A 19,523-nucleotide genomic window follows, 5' to 3' on the forward strand; every position below is an offset into this window, starting at 1 on the left:
GGCGGGGCCAAACTCGGGGGACCGTGGGGCTGCGACTTCAGCACCATGGAGAGCGCAGCGGGGGCGGGGCTCCCGGGTAAGGGGCGGGGCGGGGCGGGGCGTACCCAAGCCCGGCCGAGGACCCGGGAGCGCGCTCAGAGGCGCTCGCGCCAGTCCCGAGAGCGGCGCGCGGTCTGGAGCCGCGCCCTGCCCTGCGCAGGTGCGCCCGCCGCGCAGTCCCCAGCTGATCCCCGCGGCGGCGGCCTCTCGCCGCGCCCGCGCCTCCTTCCCCGCCGCCGCCGCCGCCTCCGCGCCGCGCTCCGCCCGGATGGCCAGGGCTGTGCGGGAGAATGGCGGAGCGAGAGAGCGGCGGCCTGGGCGGGGGAGCCGCGTCCCCGCCTGCCGCCTCCCCGTTCCTGGGGCTGCACATCGCGTCGCCGCCCAATTTCAGGTGAGGCTCTCCGGCCGCCGCGCCCCACCCTTCAGCCTAAATCGATCTGCCCGGGCTCGCCCCACCCCGCACCCGCCCCGCAACACACACTCATGGGAAACCGCAGAACGAGAGGGCGGCGTGGGGATGGGGTCTCTTCCCGAATCCCCGTCATCCTCAAGTCTAGACTCATGGCCGATGCATATCCGCGGTGCGGTTCCCTCCGCCATTCCGTGTCCGAGGCGAGGAGATCCTGAGCTGGAACTGGAGGAGGGGGCGCGGAGGCCGCCTTCCCTCCGACTTTGGAGCTGCGGCGGGGTCTGGGGTCCGCGTTGATTTCCCGCAGGAGGCAAGAAGCCTGGGACTTTGCCTGCGCCCAGTCGGAAGGCTCCTGTATAGAGGATGGCACTAGGTTGGGATGCCCCGCGGGTCCCAGTTTCTTGGGGCGACCGACAGCTTTGGTGCTGGAGAGAGAGTCGCAGGCCCCTCCCCCAGCCCTGCTTGGCCAGAGGGGCCCAACTCCCAGGCCTGGCGTGGCCAGGACCTTCTGTGGATTGGGACAAGCACTGACCTGGTCAGGTGCGTGTAGGTGCCGAACGAAGGCTCAGCCTCAACCCGCGAGATCGAGGCCCGGCTGTGGGAGGGGGAGTCTGGGTTGGAGCCTGCAGGAGTAGCCAGGGATATTGGTGGGGTGGGTCCTGCTGGGGTGAGTACCCTGGACCCTGATCTGAGCTCCTCCTTCAGCTCTCTCCCTGCCCCTAGTCTGACCTTAGGCATCTGGGAGGTGGATTTCAGAGAGGTGGCAGTGGGTGTTGCGGGGGTTGGGGTGGACGTCCCTCTGTCCTCATCCTGGCGGGCTGGAGAGGAAGGAGAGGAGGGGTTACCGCTCCAGAGCCCCCAGAAAGAGGCCTCCGTTCCCCATTGTTCCTCCATGTAATGAGCTGGCGCCTGCCCTTCTCCTGGGGCCCCCACCCCCGCCGGGCCCCAGCTGGGCTCTGGCGCCAGCCCCTCTTCTTGACCAAGGGTTGCTGGCTCCCCGGCCCTCAGGTGGGCAGGGACCTCCAGGGATCGCTAATGGCATCATCATCAGAACTAGAAATCTCCCAGAAGGCCCCAAGCTGAGCTGCCAAAGACCAGATGGAGGAGGCCGGGCTCCAGGGCTGGGGGCTTTGTGGTTCGAGCCTCAGAGTAAGGAGGCCGAGGTCTGAGACTCACTCCACCCGATGTGAACTGCGCTGCCTTCACACCAGTGCTGCCCTCCTTCCAGGAGGCCCCTCTGTGGTGGGAGAGCACAGCCCTCCGACAGACGTGGATGCGAATCCTGGCTCCACCAACTTTCTAGCTGCCTGGCCTGGGCAGCTCTTTGGTCTTTCCTGAGTCTCATCTGTTGATGAGCTAATTCATATTGATTCCTTAAGGTGCATCACGTTGGCACTCAACAAGCGTCACCCTTCACACCAGCGGGCGTTGAGATGGCTCATTCCTGCTCGGGGCATGTTCCTGGGGCTGGCTGAGGTCTCCCTCCCCACCACTCTGGGCGTCAGGATAGGCCTGCCCATTTTGTAGATGAGGAGACTGAGGTTCAGGAAGCCGGGTGGCTTCCCCGAGGGGAGTCAGGACCTGAGGCTGAATGTTCAGGCCCAGGCCCACTCTACCTTCAGGCCCTGCCTCTGGCCCGGAGGACAGCTTGGCCTCCCCCGCCTGCTTCCCCCTCCCCAGGTGAGAGCGCTTGCCGTCCCCGCTGCCCCGGCAGGCAGGTTATCCTGGACGCCTGAGGGACAGTGACATCATAAGGAGGGCCCACCAGTGAGTGTGCCCACCCCTGGGCCCGGTGGGCGAGGGTGGCACTGTGCCAAGGCTGAGCGTGGGTTGGCCCTCCGGGACACCAGGGCCTGGCTGTGGAGATGTGAACAGTAAGGCCAGTGTCTCCGGCCCCGAGGCCTGCCCTGCCGGCTCCAACAGCCCCCGCTGCCCTTTCCCTGGCCGCCTCTCACAGTTCTGAGCTCGGCTGATGGAGCCCGGGTGGAACTGCTCCCCTGTGGCTCTGGCCTAGCTTTGAATCCTGGCTCCGTCCCCTTAGCCACATGCTCAGAGTGGGTGCCGAATGCCTTGGGTCAGTTTTTTCTCCACGATGCCTACTTTGGCCCCTGCTCAGGGCGGCCCTAAGACTTGGATGAAACAACACATGTTGAGTGTTTCAAGGGCTGTGAAGAGCTATATTCACGTAGGGCTGTTCTTGTGGGTATTATTTTGCGTGTGTGCATGTGTGTGGACGTGTGTGTGCACATGTGCGTGTGACCCAGCACCACTGTCCGCTTCCAGAAGGCACAAGACGTCAGTACCTAAACTTCGGTTTGCTTGAAGCCTGGCACAGAGTAGGTGCTCAGTAAGGCGTTAGTGCTTTATTATTTAACTGGGGATGCAACTGGAGAGTTCAGAGAAGAACGCTGGAAACCCTGCCACTTGGGAGGCCTTTGCTTTGCCCAGGCGCCGTTCTAAGCACTTTTTGTGCAAGGGCGCCTAGTCCTGCCCAGAACCACATAAACAGAATCTTGTCGTTATCCCCACTTTGCAGATGAAGAAACTGAGATGGGAAGAGGTTAGATAAGAGGCAGAGGTCGAGTTCAGAGCCACTCTGGAAAGAGAGGACCCAGAGGGATAACGATGGAGGAGAGTTTGTGGAGGGGGACACTGGTGTAGATCTGAGGAGGGCGAGCATTTATTTGCTGAGAGTTGGTGTAAATAAACTTTTTTTTTTTTTTCTGATTCTAGAAATGCTCCAACCAGTTACTAGTAATTACCTTTGACTCCGGTGTGGGAGAGGGATTTTCACTTATTTCACAAACTTCTGTATTCTTTGAGTTCTTATTTTTACCATAAGCATAAGTTACTTCTGTCACCTACAAAAGAATAAAAGAAAGTTGGATGGTAAAGTGATACATGTTCATTTTAAGGAAATTCTGTGAGAGAATTTAGAGACTTAGCAGAGGATCCCTTGAGCTAGGTGGCAGGAGGAGGAGGGGGCAGTGGCACAGCCCGTGTGAGAGGCTGCTGGGGGGCCAAGTGAGTGGCTTCCCCGGGGTGTGCCGAAGGCGGCGTGGATGAGAGGACCTTAGCGACCAGCCCACCCCTCCCCCCTTCCTTAGCGGGAGACAAGAGAGGCTGAGCGGGTTCTGGAGCGCACACAGCAAGCTGCAGCGGAGCTGGGGCTGCACTGGGTCTCAGGACTCCTTGGACACGATGGTCATGTTCTGGCCCCCATGCTGCCTGGGGGGCGCAGGAGCTGAGGGCCCCCTACTCATCTCTTCACAAAGTTCTGTGCACTCAGCTGTTCTTCATTCACTCAGCAAGAACTTGCAGGAATTCCCAGTAGTTAGGATTCCACCCTGGCACTGCCAAGGGCCTGGGTTCGATCCTTGGTCAGGGAACTAAAATCCTGTAAGCTGTGCCGCCCGGCTCCCCACCTCACCCCCCAAAAAACCCAAGTACTTGCACCTTGCCGGGCTCACTGAGACACGCCAGAGGCACAGATGAGAGCCTGGCCTGTCGTGCGGGTGGCGACATGGTCTATGTGGTCGGACAGATAGACAGACAAGGCCTTACCAGACATGTGGTAGGTGAGCTGGTGACTCGGGTCAGGGGCCTGGAGGGGCCCTGGGTCAGAGCAGGGTCAGCTCAGCGCGGGCCCGGGGGGCGAGTGAGGGTCACCCAAGAGGAGGGGTGAAGAGGGAGGGGGTATGTGACACCCAGGCTGGCCCAAGTGCGGAGAGCAGGCATGCAGGGACGCAAAGGCCTCGTGGGGACACTGGCCTGTCCCCCCACAAGCAGGGGAGCACGCAGAGGTCTCGGGAAGGACAGCATCAGATGGTGCCTCGGGCTTCTGATCAGGAGTAGACAGGGAGGCAGGGAGGCCACTGGGAGACCGGCCATCGTGAGGGTGTGGACGGGGCTCAGGGGAGAGACATTTGGAGGGTAGATTAGCGCCCTCCCCGGGGGAGGGGAGAGAGGCACCTGGGATGAGGCCGGTCCCCTGTGGGAGATGAGAGGCTTGGCGGGTGGGGGTGATGACGGGCGGGGGTGATGATGTCACTTGAGGCTGAGCCTGAGGTTGCTGATTGAGGGGGGACCCAGTTAGACAGTTCAAGCAGGCAGTTGGTGTGGGGTCTGGAGCTCAAAGGGGAGGATGGGGCTGGGGCCACAGACCCTGGGAGTCTCTGCTCGGAGAGTGAGCAATGGCCTGAAGCCTCAGGAGGAACGTCATACCCGGGGAGACAGAGTGAAAGGAGAGGTTGGGAACCTGCCACATTTGGGGGGCAGTGAAAAGCTGCTGCTATTGGGGCCACCCCAACCCGGCCCTGGGCAGCGCCCCCAGACGGCTGCGATGAGACAGAACGTGGACTCTGCTCACACAGCTGGCTGTGGCCAAGGCAGCATTTCAACCCAGTGATTGGATGTCAGAACCGTAAGTTGGCCTCTGGATTCCTGGGGCCCCAGGGGGACCCACAGGTTGGGCCCTGGGTCCCCTTCCCGCTCTTGCGCGTCCAGGGCGCTGTCTCTGCAGCCGGCCCTGCTCTTGGATTCATTCAAGAAATCTCTAGGCACGTCCACCGTGGGCCTGGCCTTACCCGGCACCAGAGACACAGGCAGGGCCCAGGGCCTGGGTCCACCAGCGCTGCTTCTAACAAGCATTTATTTAGTGCCTGCAGTATATGGGCCCCGGGCTTCACGTTTGGAGCAGAGCGGGGCGGGAGTCAGAGTTACCCCAGGAAACCCGGCTCTGCGAGGGGCGGGGGCTCGGGGGTGTGACCCTGAGCGGACTTGCGGAGAAGACGCCCCCCAGATCCCACCGCGTCCCAGGCTGTATTTGTGTCAGGATCTCTTCCTGTGTGCGAGTCATCACGTGGAGCCATAAGGTGACACGCTCTGTCTTTAGTTCCCACTTTCACCATTAACGCACAGACTTTATAACGTTCATCCCAAAGAGTGAGTGAGCAATGCTCCGTCAGCTGGAAGACCCCGCGTGCCAGACTCCGCCGTGGTTTCCATTATGGGACACACACCCTTGTGTAGAAAGGTTTTGCCAAGGTCAGGATGGTTTCCATAGGATAGTTTGCCGAAAGTCAAGTCACCAGATCTCAGAGTTCTTGCTCCATATCAGCACCAAAGTATTTAAACAGATTAGATGCTTGCTAACCCCAAGTAGGGGCTTCCCAGGTAGCCCTAGTGGTAAAGAGCCTGCCTGCCAGCGCAACTGGGCTTCCCTGGTGGCTCAACTGGTAAAGAATCCACCTGCAGTGCAGGAGACCTGGGTTCGGTCCCTGGGTTGGGAAGGTCCCCTGGAGGAGGAAATGGCAACTCACTCCAGTATTCCTGCCTGGAGAATCCCATGGACAGAGGAGTCTGGCAGGCTGCAGCCCATGGGGCTGCAAAAGAGTCAGGCTGAGCACAACCCCAAGTAGGGGTGTTCTTGTGGGACTGGTTTCTTGGGTTGGATTCAGTTTTCAGTGAAGATGACCCCAGTGTGGACAGGGTTGAGAAAGGAATTCCAGACCAGAGAAGAAAACCCAGCCTGACCCCAGGGTCCCCCAGAGCTGGGGTGGGATGGAGAGGGGCCTCTGAGGGTGAGGCTGGGCCTGGCGCCCCCCACTCTGCTGTCTCAGCCAACAACATCTTCCCAGAGGCCCCCACTCCTATCCCAGACATGCAGGCAGGGTGCGGGGCACACAGGAAGTCAGGCTGAAGAGGGAGCTGGCTTCGAGATTTCCGAAGGGGAAGTCTAGAAAGACCTGGGGACACCAGTGTTTCATACATTCAACAGCAGTCGCTGAGTACCTGTCATGTCAGGCCCCCCGCCACGTGATGCCGCCCTCATGGGCCAATTGCCTTTAAGGGGTGCCCGCCTCTGGTCACAGAGCCCATAGGGAAAATTCCAGTGACTCCCTGCCCCAGGATGCCTGCACGGGGGACCTAGGCCACAGCGGGGCTCTTCGGCCCAATCAGGGAGCCAGTGGGGCAGGAGCCTAAGAGTTGGGAGGGTGGGAGGCGGGGGCAGGATCCACAGGTGAGAATTTGGGCCCCTTCCCATAAGGATGAGGGGAAGCTGTTAGGGTTCTGAGTTGGGGATGGGTGATAAGACCAGACTTGCATTTCACATGTTGGTCTTGGTGGCCCCTCGGAGAATGGCCTGTAGGGGAGCCCAAAGGGAGGTGGGGAAGCTGCTCGGAGTAGGGCAGCCCAGGCTAGGGTTCGAGAACCCTCTGGGCAGCCGTGCTCAGCACTCAGAGGGCGGCAGAGAGGCGGGACCCCTGGACTGCAGCTGACCCCATCACAGCGGGGCTCCGTGAGACATCATGGGGGGACCCGTGGTCAGTCAGCTCGCACCCTGACCTCCCTCCCCAGGAGCCAGGAACAGGAAGACAGGAAGAGCCTCTGGGCAGCCAGATGCCTGGCTGGGATTTGGCATTGCTCAGCTTGAAGCCTCAGCACTTTACCATTTAACCCTTGTTTGGCAGGCACAGCTGACTCCACCTCCTCCTGGGTGGAAACAGCAGCTTAGAAAGAGCTGCCGTCGGTGGAACGCAGCTGTGACCGATGGCGCATGGCAAGGGAAAGGCCATGACGTAAACATCGAAACACAAGAGGCTTGTCTGTCCGCTTAGGGGAGCTCGGCTCAGGCAGGGGAAGCCTGAGGGTGGCACGTTCAGAGGACAGTGAGGAGCCAGAGGGGAGTCGATGAGGTTAACTCGGAAGAGGGGGCCTGGGTGATAAAGATTGATGCCAAAGGTCGGGGGGGTGTGGTCTCGAGAAACCAAACCCTTGCCGTAGGGTTACCAGATGCTAGTGTGGGTGAGACCTTGTGATCCGTCTCACCCAAACGGGCAAGCAGGCCTGGGTGATGAGGGCAGCTGCCTCCGAAGGGCTGGGGTTCCCAGATCTAGAGGCAAATCTGGGGACCCGACCTGCGGCGGGTCGTGTGGTTCAGCCTGAGCTGTCTTCTGGCACTCCGGGGGCTGGTTTCCGTGGGGAAGGTGGATCAGTGGGTTCAGGAGGGGACCTTCCTCCTTCCTTCCTGCCCCACTGCCCCCCTCCCCTCCATCTTTTCCTTCCTCCTCAAGGAGCTGCTCTCCTTGAACTTGGAGGGACTAAGGGTCTGTATGGCTTTCCCTCCACAAAGGGCCTTCTGGGGCTTCAGCTGAGAGACCCAGAACTCCTGGTGCCTGGAAAAGCAGGAGGGAAGGGCAGGGAATAGGGCGGCGGAGGGGTGGGCAGAGGTGGACGTTGCGGGAGGTGGGTGTGATTTGCAAAGGCGACTCCAGGATTAGTCCAGCCCCTGATCCTTGGTCGGAACCTCCTCACAGCACCCTGTAATTTACACACACTCCACTCAGTTAAGTTTACCAGCACCCAGATGGGGGTCCTCATCTTACATATAGGGAAGCTGCAGACCTATGGCATCTTCTGTCTGAGCCTTAGTGTTCCTCATCTGTAAAATGGGCAGAATAAAACCATCTTCCAAGGCTGGAGTGAGGATGAAGGGAGACACAGAGCGTAAAGAAGGTTGGTGGCCAGGGCATGGCAGCCACTCAGGCGACAGGGCGGCTGATCCTCATGAGGGAAGGAGTCGGGATTTGATCTCAGGCCTCCTGCGTCTGAGCCCGGTATGGCGGCCATTCCACCATCTTGCCTGGCTTAGGAGTAAAAAGTAAGATTGAGGAGCTCCGTGAACCTGCCCCACCAGAGCCAGGGATCAAGTGCAGGCTATTGAGCCCCAGCCCAGGGCTCTGTCCACCACTGCCCTCGGTGACCCTCATTGCTCATGTGTAGAGGCTGAGACAGCTGTCCCAACCCTCCACCAGACCTGCCTCCCAAGAAGCAAGAATATCGGGTGATGCTGAGATTGCGTGTGTAGAAATGAGCTGAGAAGCCTCGGCCCAGGTCCAAGCCAGACCCTGCAGGTCTGCTGCAAACACTCTGGTCTGAGAGGAGCCGTGGAGGCTGAGGCTTTCCTGGACAGCCATCAGCAGACACATACTGAGTGCCTAGTGTATGCAAGATGACCTCACCAGCTCTGCCCTCCAGACTTTGCTGGTGGGGGGGACCTTTATTCTTCACCTGCTGGGTGCAGGGTGGGGGTGGAGTGTGAGTTCCGTCTACTTTGCAGCCCCCTGAGAGGACAGGAAGGGTGCTTGATGCAGTCCTCTTTCCCTCTACTCCTTCACACTGCCTTCCCTCCACGTACAGGGTGACACCAACCGCAAACAGGAGGAATGACAGGGACCGGTGAGCGCTGCCTGGAGGGCTGTGAGGCGCTGACACCGGGGGCCTGGAGGGCTTCCTGGAGGAGGGGGCTTAACCGAACCTTCTCCCAGCAGGCACAGGTTGAAAGCCTGCCACGTGCTTCATCCAAGCGCTGGGTTAGATGCTTGGGAGGCAGATGCAAGAGATGGAGCTTCACACACAGTCGTGCAAAGGGTGGTGTTTCTTCTGCCTCATCGTGGTGGGTGCAGGGTGAGCGATGTGCAGGCATGGGGAAACTGAGGCAGACGGGCCAGGGCAGAGGCCTGGGACTGCAGAGGCAGGAGCTAGGCCAGGCTGGGCAGTGAGGACAAGAACATGCAGACGTGTGCGGGGGTCCCAGGCCCCCAAGGGTCGTCTGAAGGCACGTCTGGGCTAGTCACCCAACGGTCCTGCCGCTGCCTGGTGCCAGCTGAGTCCCAGGGGTGCCTTCTCCGTGATGGGCCATCTGCCAGTGTGTGTTCCCCACCTGATCAGTACCACTGCAGATGGGTTATCAGCCCAGGATCAGAGATGCCACCCTGCATCAGACCAGGCAGGGCTGCCCTGACTGCCTCCCTAGCCTGCCCTTACCTCCACGCCGTGCCCCAGCCCGGGGAACCTACCACCCTTGGGCTCCAGGTCAGAAGAGGCCTCAAGAGCACATTGTCCATCTGCTACCTCGGCCAGTCAGAATCCCTCTGTGGCGTTCCTCCAGGGGTCTTCCAGCTTCTACTGCTGCCACCCCGCGGTCCCAGGAGTCTTTTGGGCCCCCAGGCTGCCCTTCCTGCCCTGCCCTGGGAGATCCACACATGACCTGCCCCTTAGCCCTGGCCTTGGAGCCTCCTTTGCCTCCAGGCACTTCCTGGATGGAAGGACAGAGCCCTGGGGAAGGGGACCGGGTTCTGTCTGCACCCAGGTGGGCAACAGAAGCAGCCCAGACCCACCCCAGGCAGCGCTGTCTGTGAGCCCACAGAAACCTGCCTGATGAGCTGCGGGGGCTGAGCATCCCTTTGTGGAGAATTTTGGAAGCACAGCCCCCAACCCCACCCCCATCTCACCACCAGGAGCCCTAATTGTGCTGCTGGCCCTTTAAAAGCAGATCAGGGCTGGCTTTTGGGGGGAAACAGCCCAGATTTCTGCCATCTGCGTCCAAGCTTGGGCCAGGGAGGGGGGGCCACCCCAGCCCCCGACAGGATCGGGGCATTGGAAGGGCAGGAGGAGCCCGACATTGATTGCAGTAACCTGATCCCGCAGGGGAGGCGGCCGCGACAGCCGCGGCTGCGAAGGGCCGGGGGAGGAAGCTGCCTGCAGCTGAGGGCTGGCGGGGCAGAGCTGGGGTCGGCAGCCAGCCGCTGCCTCCTCTCCTGGCCCATCTATTTTTAATGAGCTCCCCAGGCTTCTGCAGCGGGCTGGACACAGAAAGGCAGGCCCAGGCGGCGGAGGCCAGAAGCCCCAGCCCTGCCCCGAGCCCTGGCCCCCACCCCCACCCTTCTGGGCATGAGAGGGCGGCCCTGGGGCCCTGCAGCCCCCCGGCCGGGCAGGGCTCTCCATGCAGCTGGTGCTGAAGATGGATTCAAGCCCAGACAATGACAGCTGGTTGGAGGATCAGTGGGAGCACTGGTAGGGGTTTGGGGCCCGGCGTGGGGGAGGGGGAAGCTCTGGGGCGGCTCCACTGGGCTCCGGGTCTCTGTTTGGTTTGGGGGGAAGGCCAGAGGCAGGGGGTGTGGCCTCCTAGGACCCCCTGGGGCTGAGCCCACCACCTCTCCTGGGTGACCTTGGACTAGTGTGTCTCCATTCTCTATGCCTCAATCTCCTGGTCTTGAAGAAAAGACTCAGAATTCTCCCCAACTTCCTTAACAGAGTTCTCCCACTGTCCCACCCACACCAAACCGGGCAGATACCCAGGGCTGGGGCTGAGTAGGGGCTGGCACAGCCCGCCACTCTGGGGCGGGGCGGCCTTGCGGGGACAGGATCCTAGTACAGCGAGTTAGAGTTCTCATGCTTTGAGTGGGGTCTCCTGAGTCCAGGACACCTCCAGCTTATCCCAGCCCTGCCACGGGCAACCTCCCGTTCGGGGCCCACATGCCAGGCAGGAGGATTTTGCATTGGAATTGATGAGACCAAGAGCACAGAACGGGGCACTGTCTTTCCTAGAACTGGATGAAGCTAGATTGACACCAGGCTCCCCTTCACCTGCTCCCAGGGCTTCCGAGGGTGGGACCTCCTGGGCCGGGGGCACAGAGCACCCCTCTGAGCTGGGGCGGGGCCTCTGCCAGCACCCTGGGTTCCGTCCCCAAGGTGCACAGGGAGGCCCCACTCCTGGCCCCCCTTGGAGTCTCTTCTCGACGCTCTGCCTCCTCCATGGGTGAACTGGAGTCAAGTCAATGCCTTGACTCTGGAAGCCATTTCTTTGGCAGAGCCGAGGCTCTGACCAACTGGGCCTTCTAGGCACAGCCTCCTGGTTGACAGCAGGGTGGAAACTCCCAGCCGGGTAGAGCTAGGGTGACCCAGAGCCCTCCCTTCCAGTCCTCACTGGGAGACCTGCCTTTTGATCTGAGCCCCGAACTTGCCCTGCCTGTTCAGTACGCCTTGCACTGATGCAGGCAGACCTCAGGTCCCATCCTCTAGGGGCTGTGATATGTTGAGGGGCCGCCCCTCGGAAGAGGTATGAGGGAGGCATCAGGGTCCTCAGCCCACCGCCAGCAGTCCCCTGAGTGGTAACTTTGGCTTCTTGTCCCCACCAGGCTCACCCATGACATCAGCCTGGAGGAGTTTGAGGATGAAGACCTCTCCGAGATCACCGATGAGTGTGGCATCAGCCTGCAGTGCAAAGACACTCTATCCTTACGGGTAAGGGTGGGCGGATGGGATGGGTAGGGGCAGGAGGGAGGGTATCCCTGTATCTAGAGGGGCTCTCGAGGGTCTGTGTGGCACTCCCATCTAAGGAAATAACATGCAGGAAACATCCAGGACCATGCTTGGCACATCTTGAGTGCTCAGATTTTTTATTTATTATGTATTTATTTATTTTGCCAGGGGCAAAGGCAGGAGACAGCTCCTTCAGTTGCCCACAAGAAGGAAGTCTTGAAGCCTAGGACAGTAGCAGTTAGAACCAGAATTAAGGGAAGGCTCAGGACTACCCTAAATTCTTTGAAAAGCTTCCTTGGCAGAGGGCCTGAGGCAGTGTAGGGTGGAGTCCAGTGGAATCTGCAGTGCTTTGGGGCAGGAGAAAAGAGCCAGGGCACTCCCTTGGCTACCATGGCACCGAACACACCACAAGCCCTGCGGACCCCCTCTGGCCCACTGTCCTAAAGGTCCCTCTGGAAGGTTAATCCAGCATTGCTGCTCTGGGCCCCCATGGCTTTGCCATAGGAGAGATGGCTCTCTCAGCTGCCAAAGGTCTGAATCCTGCCCGGAGGGAGGTCCCCAGCGTCTGGGAAGACCCAGCCAGACAGAGATCCCTCGTGTCTTTTCAGAACAGGAAAAAGGGGCCACAGGCCAAGAGATAGAAAGCAAGCGCGCAGCTAGGTTGCAGAGCCCAGAGTCTCTCTCAGCCCCCAGGAGGGTGGGCGGCCGGAGTAGGCATGCTGTTGGGAGGATGTTAGCAAAGGAGAGCCGCAGTGTGAGTTGGGGTGGGGTGCCTCTGTGTTGACCTCCTTTTGCCCCCAGAGATTCTGTAAGTCCTGCTAGGCAAGAGGAAACCGAGGGGTGGAGCTAAACTCTACCGTATGCTTTACGCCCCACCCCACCCCGGCCAGGCCTGGAGGGGATGGAGGCAGAGCCCACTGCTTCTGGACTAATACAGCTTCTTTGGGACTCCCACACCATCCTCTTGTCTGACTTGTACAAGCAGAGCCTTGGTGTATGTGGGGCCTTAGCCAAGCTCCAGGGGACTATCACGTTTTCTTGCCAGTAAATCCTCGCCTCTCTGGGACGCTGGGAGGCAGTTAACTGGTGAGGGAATTGGGAGAGTTAGGGGATCTGTCCAAGGTGCCAGTGAGTTAATGGCAGGCCGGGAACTAGAACGGAGCTCTGGACTGTCAAAGTTAGGCTGGCCCGAGAGAAAACCTCAGGTTGGAGGGTCCTTAGCCTGAGGACGGAGGAGGGTGTGGATGCCGCTGCCTCCTGCGGGTGCTCGCCACCTGCTCCTTCCCACCCGGCATCCCTCTTCCGGCCGCGCTCTGGTCCTCCTGTCCGCACTGCGGCCCTCCGGGCTGAGACTATTTCCTGAGTTTCCCTTACTGCCCACTTCAAAAACTAACCCCGGTCTCCATCCCTTGTGGGGCCCTGAACAGCTCGGCGACCCCTCCGTCCCCAGTCCCCATGGCAACAGCGGTGACCTCACTCTGGGCTCGGTTTACTACTCCGGTGAGGTCACCGGCCGTTGCCAAGGGAACGAGGGGGGTTGCAAAGAGTCGGAAAGCGGGGGACCGTGGGCGCGGGGATCGGTGTGGACTGCCAAAGGTGCGGACTGACATGCGGAGGAGGCGGCGGCCTCGCGCGTCCTCGAGGGGGCGGGAGGGCACGGCCCCCTCTCGCGGGGCTCCTTGCCGCTCTCCCTGTCTCCCCCTCTTTGCGGCCGCGGAATGGGCTCGCCCGCGCCGGGTGTGGGGCGGGGGGAGGTGGGGGGCGGTGCTCGGCCGCCTGGGCTCCGCCCCCGCCCGGCCCCCTGACGCCCCTCCGTCCGCGCCGCGCAGCCCCCACGCGCCGGGCTGCTCTCCGCGGGCGGCGGCGGCGGCGGGGGGAGCCGGCTGCAGGCCGAGATGCTGCAGATGGACCTGATCGATGCGGCGGGGGACACTCCCGGCGCCGAGGACGACGACGAGGAGGAGGAGCGCGCCGCGCGGCGGCCGGGAGCGGGGCCACCCGAGGCCGAGCCCCGCCAGGAGACGGCGCCCCGCGGCCAGAGCCAAGGGCAGGGCCAGGGCCCGGGCCCAGGCGGCGGAGACACGTACCGGCCCAAGCGGCCCACCACGCTGAACCTCTTCCCGCAGGTGCCGCGGTCTCAGGTGAGGCGGGGCCGGGGCTCAGGGGGCGGTGCCGCGGGGCGGGGCTCCGGCAGGTGTCCTCAGGGTCCCGGCAAGGGCCGCGGAGCCGGCAGGGCTGCGCGAGTCAGAGAAGTCTCCAGCCTGGTGATGCTTGCTTGGCCTAGCTTTCCCAGGGGGAGGTCCCTGGAGAGGTGATCGCTGAAAGCAGGCAGAATCCGCCCTCAGTGAGAAGGGCCGAGTAGGTCTGGCTGGGTTTCGAGCCTCGAGATGAGACGTGGAAGGAATGTAGGGACTGAGAAGGGCAGGGGGAAGATGCTCCTGGAGAGGGAAGTAGGGGATTGGGAGAACAGGGGTTGCCAGGGTGTCGGGGTTCCTGGTGAACGTGGGGCAGAAGCAGGGCCTGGAGAAAAGGGCACTTGAGGTGGCCGCGTGGGAAAAGTCAGGGGAAGTAGTGAGGAGTTGTGGCTGGGGAGCAACCGCCGCTTTGAAATTCGGGCAGCTGGGAATTCCCGGGAGGCAGGGAAGAGAAATGGGAGGCGGAGCTGCTGGGTTGAGTTGGGGGCCTAGGGCCCCTGGACTGGGTGGCTGGATGCCAAGAACGGTTGAATGAGGTGGGGGGAGAGCCCGCGGTGGGCCATTGTCTCCCAGGCCCAGTCTGGGGAGGTTCAGAGGAGCAGCTTGGAGAGCTGGGGCTGTGGGTGGAGGGTGCAGGGGCTGCAGAGAGAGGATCGGTCCCTTTCCCAGGATCCTCTCTGGTGGGTTTTGGCAGCCAAATTCATGAATGTGCGAGTCTGCGAGGGTGTTCTCAGGGGAGGGGGCTTAAGGTGTCTGTAGGGAACCTTGTATATAGGCATTGTGGAGAGGGGTCCCAGGGGCCGGAGAATGTGGGGTGTGTGGCCCGGAGACCCGGGGAGGAGGGCCTCTGACAGTTACATCTGTCATTCCTACGTCGTGTGCTCCTGGCAGGGAGGGGTGGGGGAACTGAGTCCTGGAGCCATCGTTTGTATGATTCATCCCAGTCCCCCAGGCCAGCTGCTGCGGAGACCCTTCTTCCCACCTCTTTCAGACTCTATGAGCACGTCCCTGCCCCTTCCCTAGGCCATGGCTTCCCAGGCTCCAGGGGAGTAGGGCTGGGAGTGAGCATCTTCCCTGTAAACCCTCCACGTCTGAGACCCCGGGGTCTGGCTCTGTCCCTGGATGGCTCTGGCTCCCCTCCCCACTCACCACCAATGTTGGCCATTGCCACTTTCGTTGAGGCCAATGAGAGCATCTCCCCGAGGCCCAGCCAGCTTCCCTGGGCCCAGGGGGTGGGCTGTCCCACGTTAGCAGGCCTGGCGAGGAGGGTTGTGACTTGCCACCTCTCCTGCCTGCGCCAGAGGGCTGAGGCCCTTGGCAAAGTGGTAGGGGGGCAGGGGCAGCAGCAAATGGCCTAGGGCTGGCCTGGGGGGGCAGGGCCGGGGCCTCCCTGTGCCGGGCACTGCTGAGCGCCTCTGTCACAAGGGCCTTTTGTTCCGTGCACAGGACACACTGAATAATAACTCTCTGGGCAAGAAGCACAGTTGGCAGGATCGGGTGTCGAGATCATCCTCGCCGCTGAAGACAGGTAAGTGGGGACCCTTCCCTTGCCTGAACCCCAGCTGTGGCCAGCAGTGGCCCTGGAGCCTGATGCAGGCCCGCGGGGAGGCCCCACTGTGTTTTGGTGTCTGTGTCCAAGGGCCGGGTGAGGGCGCCGCCTTCAGCCCCGCCCTGCCTGCTCTCCAGGGGAGCAGACGCCTCCGCATGAGCATATCTGCTTGAGCGATGAGCTGCCGCCCCCCAGCAGCCCCGCGCCCACCAAGGATCGAGGCACCTCCACGGACAGCCCCTGCCGCCGAAGCGCCGCCACCCAGATGGCGCCTCCCGGTGGGCCCCCTGCCGCCCCCGCGGGTGGCCGGAGCCACTCGCACCGAGACCGCATCCACTACCAGGCGGACGTGCGGCTGGAGGCCACCGAGGAGATCTACCTGACGCCCGTACAGAGGCCCCCGGACCCTGCGGAGCCCACCTCCGCCTTCCTGCCGCCCGCCGAGAGCCGGATGTCAGTCAGCTCCGACCCCGACCCCGCCGCCTACCCCGCCAGTACCGGGCGGCCACACCCCTCTATCAGCGAGGAGGACGAGGGCTTCGACTGCTTGTCGTCCCCGGAGCGGGCCGAGCCGCCAGCCGGAGGATGGCGCGGGAGCCTGGGGGAGCCGCCGCCACCTCCGCGGGCCTCGCTGAGCTCGGACACCAGCGCCCTATCCTACGACTCGGTCAAGTATACGCTGGTGGTGGATGAGCACGCACAGCTGGAGCTGGTGAGCCTGCGGCCGTGCTTTGGCGACTACAGCGACGAGAGCGACTCGGCCACCGTCTACGACAACTGTGCCTCTGCCTCCTCCCCCTACGAGTCGGCCATCGGGGAGGAGTACGAGGAGGCCCCCCGGCCGCGGCCCCCGACCTGCCTCTCGGAGGACTCCACACCGGACGAACCCGACGTCCACTTTTCCAAGAAGTTCCTGAACGTCTTCATGAGCGGCCGCTCTCGCTCCTCCAGTGAGTGGGCAGTAGGGAGCTGCGGGGGGACCTGGGGGAGGTGTCCCTGGGAGGCGGCCCCAGGTCCACCTGGTCAGGCATTAGGGCTGAGCCGGGGGCTGGGATGATCCTCTCCTAGCTTGTCCCTGTCGCCTACAGGTGCAGAGTCCTTCGGGCTCTTCTCCTGCGTCATCAACGGGGAAGAGCAGGAGCAGACCCACCGGGCCATATTCAGGTGAGAGCTGAGGGCCACTGGGCAGGCAGGAGCTAGCCACACCCTCCTGGCCTCCACCGTCACCTCATGGCCTAAACCTAGCCCCTGCACTCAGCCCCAGGACAGTGTCCACCCTCTAGGAACCTGGAGTTCGGACACAGAGTGGACGGTCTCAGAGTGATGTGTTTGCTGCCAGAGCCCAAGAGGGTGCCCAGCAGACACCTCTGACCACACATTAAAACCCACCAGCCCCTCACCCTGCCCCGCATGGAAATAGTCCCTATCCATGACCCCTCACTTAGAACTTCCCTGTAGCTCAGACAGTAATGAATCTGCCTGCAATCCAAAGAGCCGGGTTCGATCCCTGGGTCAGGAAGATCCTTTGGGGAAAGGCATGGCAACCCACTCCGGTATTCTTGCCTGGAGAATCCCATGGACAGAGGGGCCTGGCGGGCTGCAGTCTGTGGAGTTGCAGAGTTGGACACCACTAAGCGACTAACACTACCACCACCATGACCTCTCACAGTTGATCTGTGGCTTTGCTCCCTTAGTTGTGATTTCCTCGGTGGCAGATGCATGTCTGATTGACCTCGGTCCTCTCCTCCCGGCCCTAGGAGTCACGGGCACACGGGATGCTGTACAAATGTTTATTGAACCAGTGATGTCGATGTAGCTCCCTGACCCCAGAGCAGGGTGGGGATACAGATGTCTGGTTGAAGGGGCCCAGGCGGTGAATTCCTCACGGGCCCTCACTGGGGACAGGTTTGTGCCTCGACATGAAGACGAGCTCGAGCTGGAGGTGGACGACCCTCTGCTGGTGGAGCTGCAGGCCGAGGACTACTGGTACGAGGCCTATAACATGCGCACGGGAGCCAGGGGCATCTTCCCTGCCTACTACGCCATCGAGGTCACCAAGGAGCCTGAACACACGGCAGGTAGTGTTCCCTCCCCAGCCCTGGCGCCCCGGGGCCCCCACGTCAGCCCCGCCCCCATCACTCCTGGGCTGACTGGTGCTCCAGATCTCAGCCTCCCAGGGAGGGGGCCCGAGAAAAGTGAGGCCCAGCCCAGCAGGGTTAACCCCGGTTGGGGGGGGGGGTGGGGGTGGCCCTCTTTGGGTCTGCCTGCTGCTCATTCCACACTTGCTTTCCAGCCCTGACCAAAAACAGTGACTGGGTGGACCAGTTCCGGGTGAAGTTTCTGGGCTCAGTCCAGGTCCCCTATCACAAGGGCAATGATGTCCTCTGTGCCGCTATGCAAAAGGTAGCTGCTCTGCTGGGGAGGGCACCCACCCCCGGCCCGGTCCCCCATCCTCTCCTGGGGAGAGGGGCGCCAGCCTGACGTCCCGTCCTGCACCCACAGATCGCCACCACCCGCCGGCTCACCGTGCACTTTAACCCGCCCTCCAGCTGCGTCCTAGAGATCAGCGTGCGGGGTGTGAAGATCGGCGTCAAGGCTGACGACTCCCAGGAAGCCAAGGTGACGGCCCGGGGCACCCCCTGCTCTCCCGCCAGATTCCCAACCTGTGCTCCCGCGGGCTGACGACCACCCTCTTCTCCCTCCTGTAGGGGAATAAATGTAGCCACTTTTTCCAGTTAAAAAACATCTCTTTCTGTGGATATCATCCAAAGAACAACAAGTAAGACCAGAGGGGAAAGGGGCAGAGGAGGGCGTGCTGGCTCAGGGTGCTTGCGGTCCAGCCCGGGGCCTGGCATGCATCCCAGGGGCCTGAGCCCCCGTCCCGCCCAGACGGACTGCTTCCCCTCTGCAGGTACTTTGGGTTCATCACCAAGCACCCTGCTGACCACCGGTTTGCCTGCCATGTCTTTGTGTCTGAAGAATCCACCAAAGCGCTGGCAGAATCTGTGGGGTGAGTGTGTGCGTCCTGCCGAGCTCCCAGCCCTGGCCTGAGGGCCCCAGCACACTCCTCAGGCTCGGCAACACCCCCAGGTCTCCTAGCACTTCTGCACAGCGCCCTCGGCTCACGCAGGGAGGGCTGGCCGGTCCTGCAGTCCCGACTTTATAGTCGCTGGGCCCTTTCTTCACTTGCAATCTTACTCAGGAAACACCATGTGTAGAGAACAGAGCTGAGCAGCTCTGACTGGGGCGGGGTTGGGAAACAGAGTCCGGAATAGGGACCCCGACGCTCCAGGGTGGAAACCCCAAAACCCCGGGGAGAGATCCTGCCCCTCCGCGGTGACGCCTGGGTGTCTGCCTGCCTCCTAGGAGAGCGTTTCAGCAGTTCTACAAGCAGTTTGTGGAGTACACCTGCCCCACAGAAGACATCTACCTGGAGTAGCGGCGGCGCCACCCCGCCCTCGCACCCCCGGGCCAGGGCCAGGGCAGCAGGCTGCTGACAGGACGTGGCACTGCTTGAGGGGGCACTTGGCACCGCCAGAGGAAGGGCAGCGGGGGGCTGCTGGCCGGGGTGGGGGAGGGCAGGGGCTACCGGGAGAAGCGAATGCAGTCTATTGTAATATATGGGGTTAAACTCATCTGTGGAGGATGGTGTGGGCTGCCCGGGGGTTGGGAGGGCGCGGGGCTTGCCAGGACGGGGTGCCCTCCTAGGAGCAGAGGGCTCTGTCTCATCTTGGGCCTCCCTCACTTACCCCCTACCAGGGCTTCTGGCTGGCAGCTCCTGCCTTGACAAAGCCCGTGCCACCTGCAAGTGCCCATTCCAGCCCTGTCCCCAACTTCCAACCCCCAGCCGCGGGGGCCCCCGAGCTCACACCGAGCCCAGCCCCTCCTGAGGACTCTGTGGTCAGGAAATGGCCGCAGGTGGGGGGTGCCATCCCCATTCCCAGCTCTGTCACCGGTGTGGCCTCTGGACCGACAGCTCCCACCGCAACCCCGCTGGCGCGCTGGCCCCCCTGGCAGGCGTGGGGGTCCCCACGGGGAGGGGAGAGCACAGCAGCGGGGGCCCTGCCTCGGCAGGAAAAGGAGGCTCTGCCCTGGCCCCGGCCAGCCGGGGCCTCTTGGCTGCTTCAGCTGTAGCCCCATTCTAGGTCCTGTGACCCCGGCCTCAACTATTAAAGTGCCATTTCCTGTCGGGATCACACTGGGTGTCATCTGCTTGGACCCCCCC

General features: G+C 62.2%; 1 protein-coding gene across 1 annotated transcript; it reads left to right on the forward strand.

Moving 5' to 3' along the window:
• The first annotated feature begins 139 nt into the window (after positions 1 to 139).
• Positions 140 to 19,496, forward strand: MAPK8IP1 (mitogen-activated protein kinase 8 interacting protein 1). The gene is made up of 12 exons (XM_055546952.1): positions 140 to 430; positions 11,431 to 11,536; positions 13,384 to 13,695; positions 15,196 to 15,277; positions 15,436 to 16,248; positions 16,387 to 16,462; positions 17,204 to 17,376; positions 17,592 to 17,701; positions 17,801 to 17,917; positions 18,007 to 18,077; positions 18,210 to 18,308; positions 18,665 to 19,496. Exons 1-12 carry the CDS (start codon positions 330 to 332, stop codon positions 18,735 to 18,737), a joined length of 2,133 nt encoding a protein of 710 aa, XP_055402927.1. The 5' UTR covers positions 140 to 329; the 3' UTR covers positions 18,738 to 19,496.
• Positions 19,497 to 19,523: the final 27 nt, after the last annotated feature.

The sequence above is a fragment of the Bubalus kerabau genome, chromosome 15 (assembly GCF_029407905.1).
Source record: "Bubalus kerabau isolate K-KA32 ecotype Philippines breed swamp buffalo chromosome 15, PCC_UOA_SB_1v2, whole genome shotgun sequence".
Classification (NCBI taxonomy): Eukaryota; Metazoa; Chordata; class Mammalia; order Artiodactyla; family Bovidae; genus Bubalus; species Bubalus kerabau.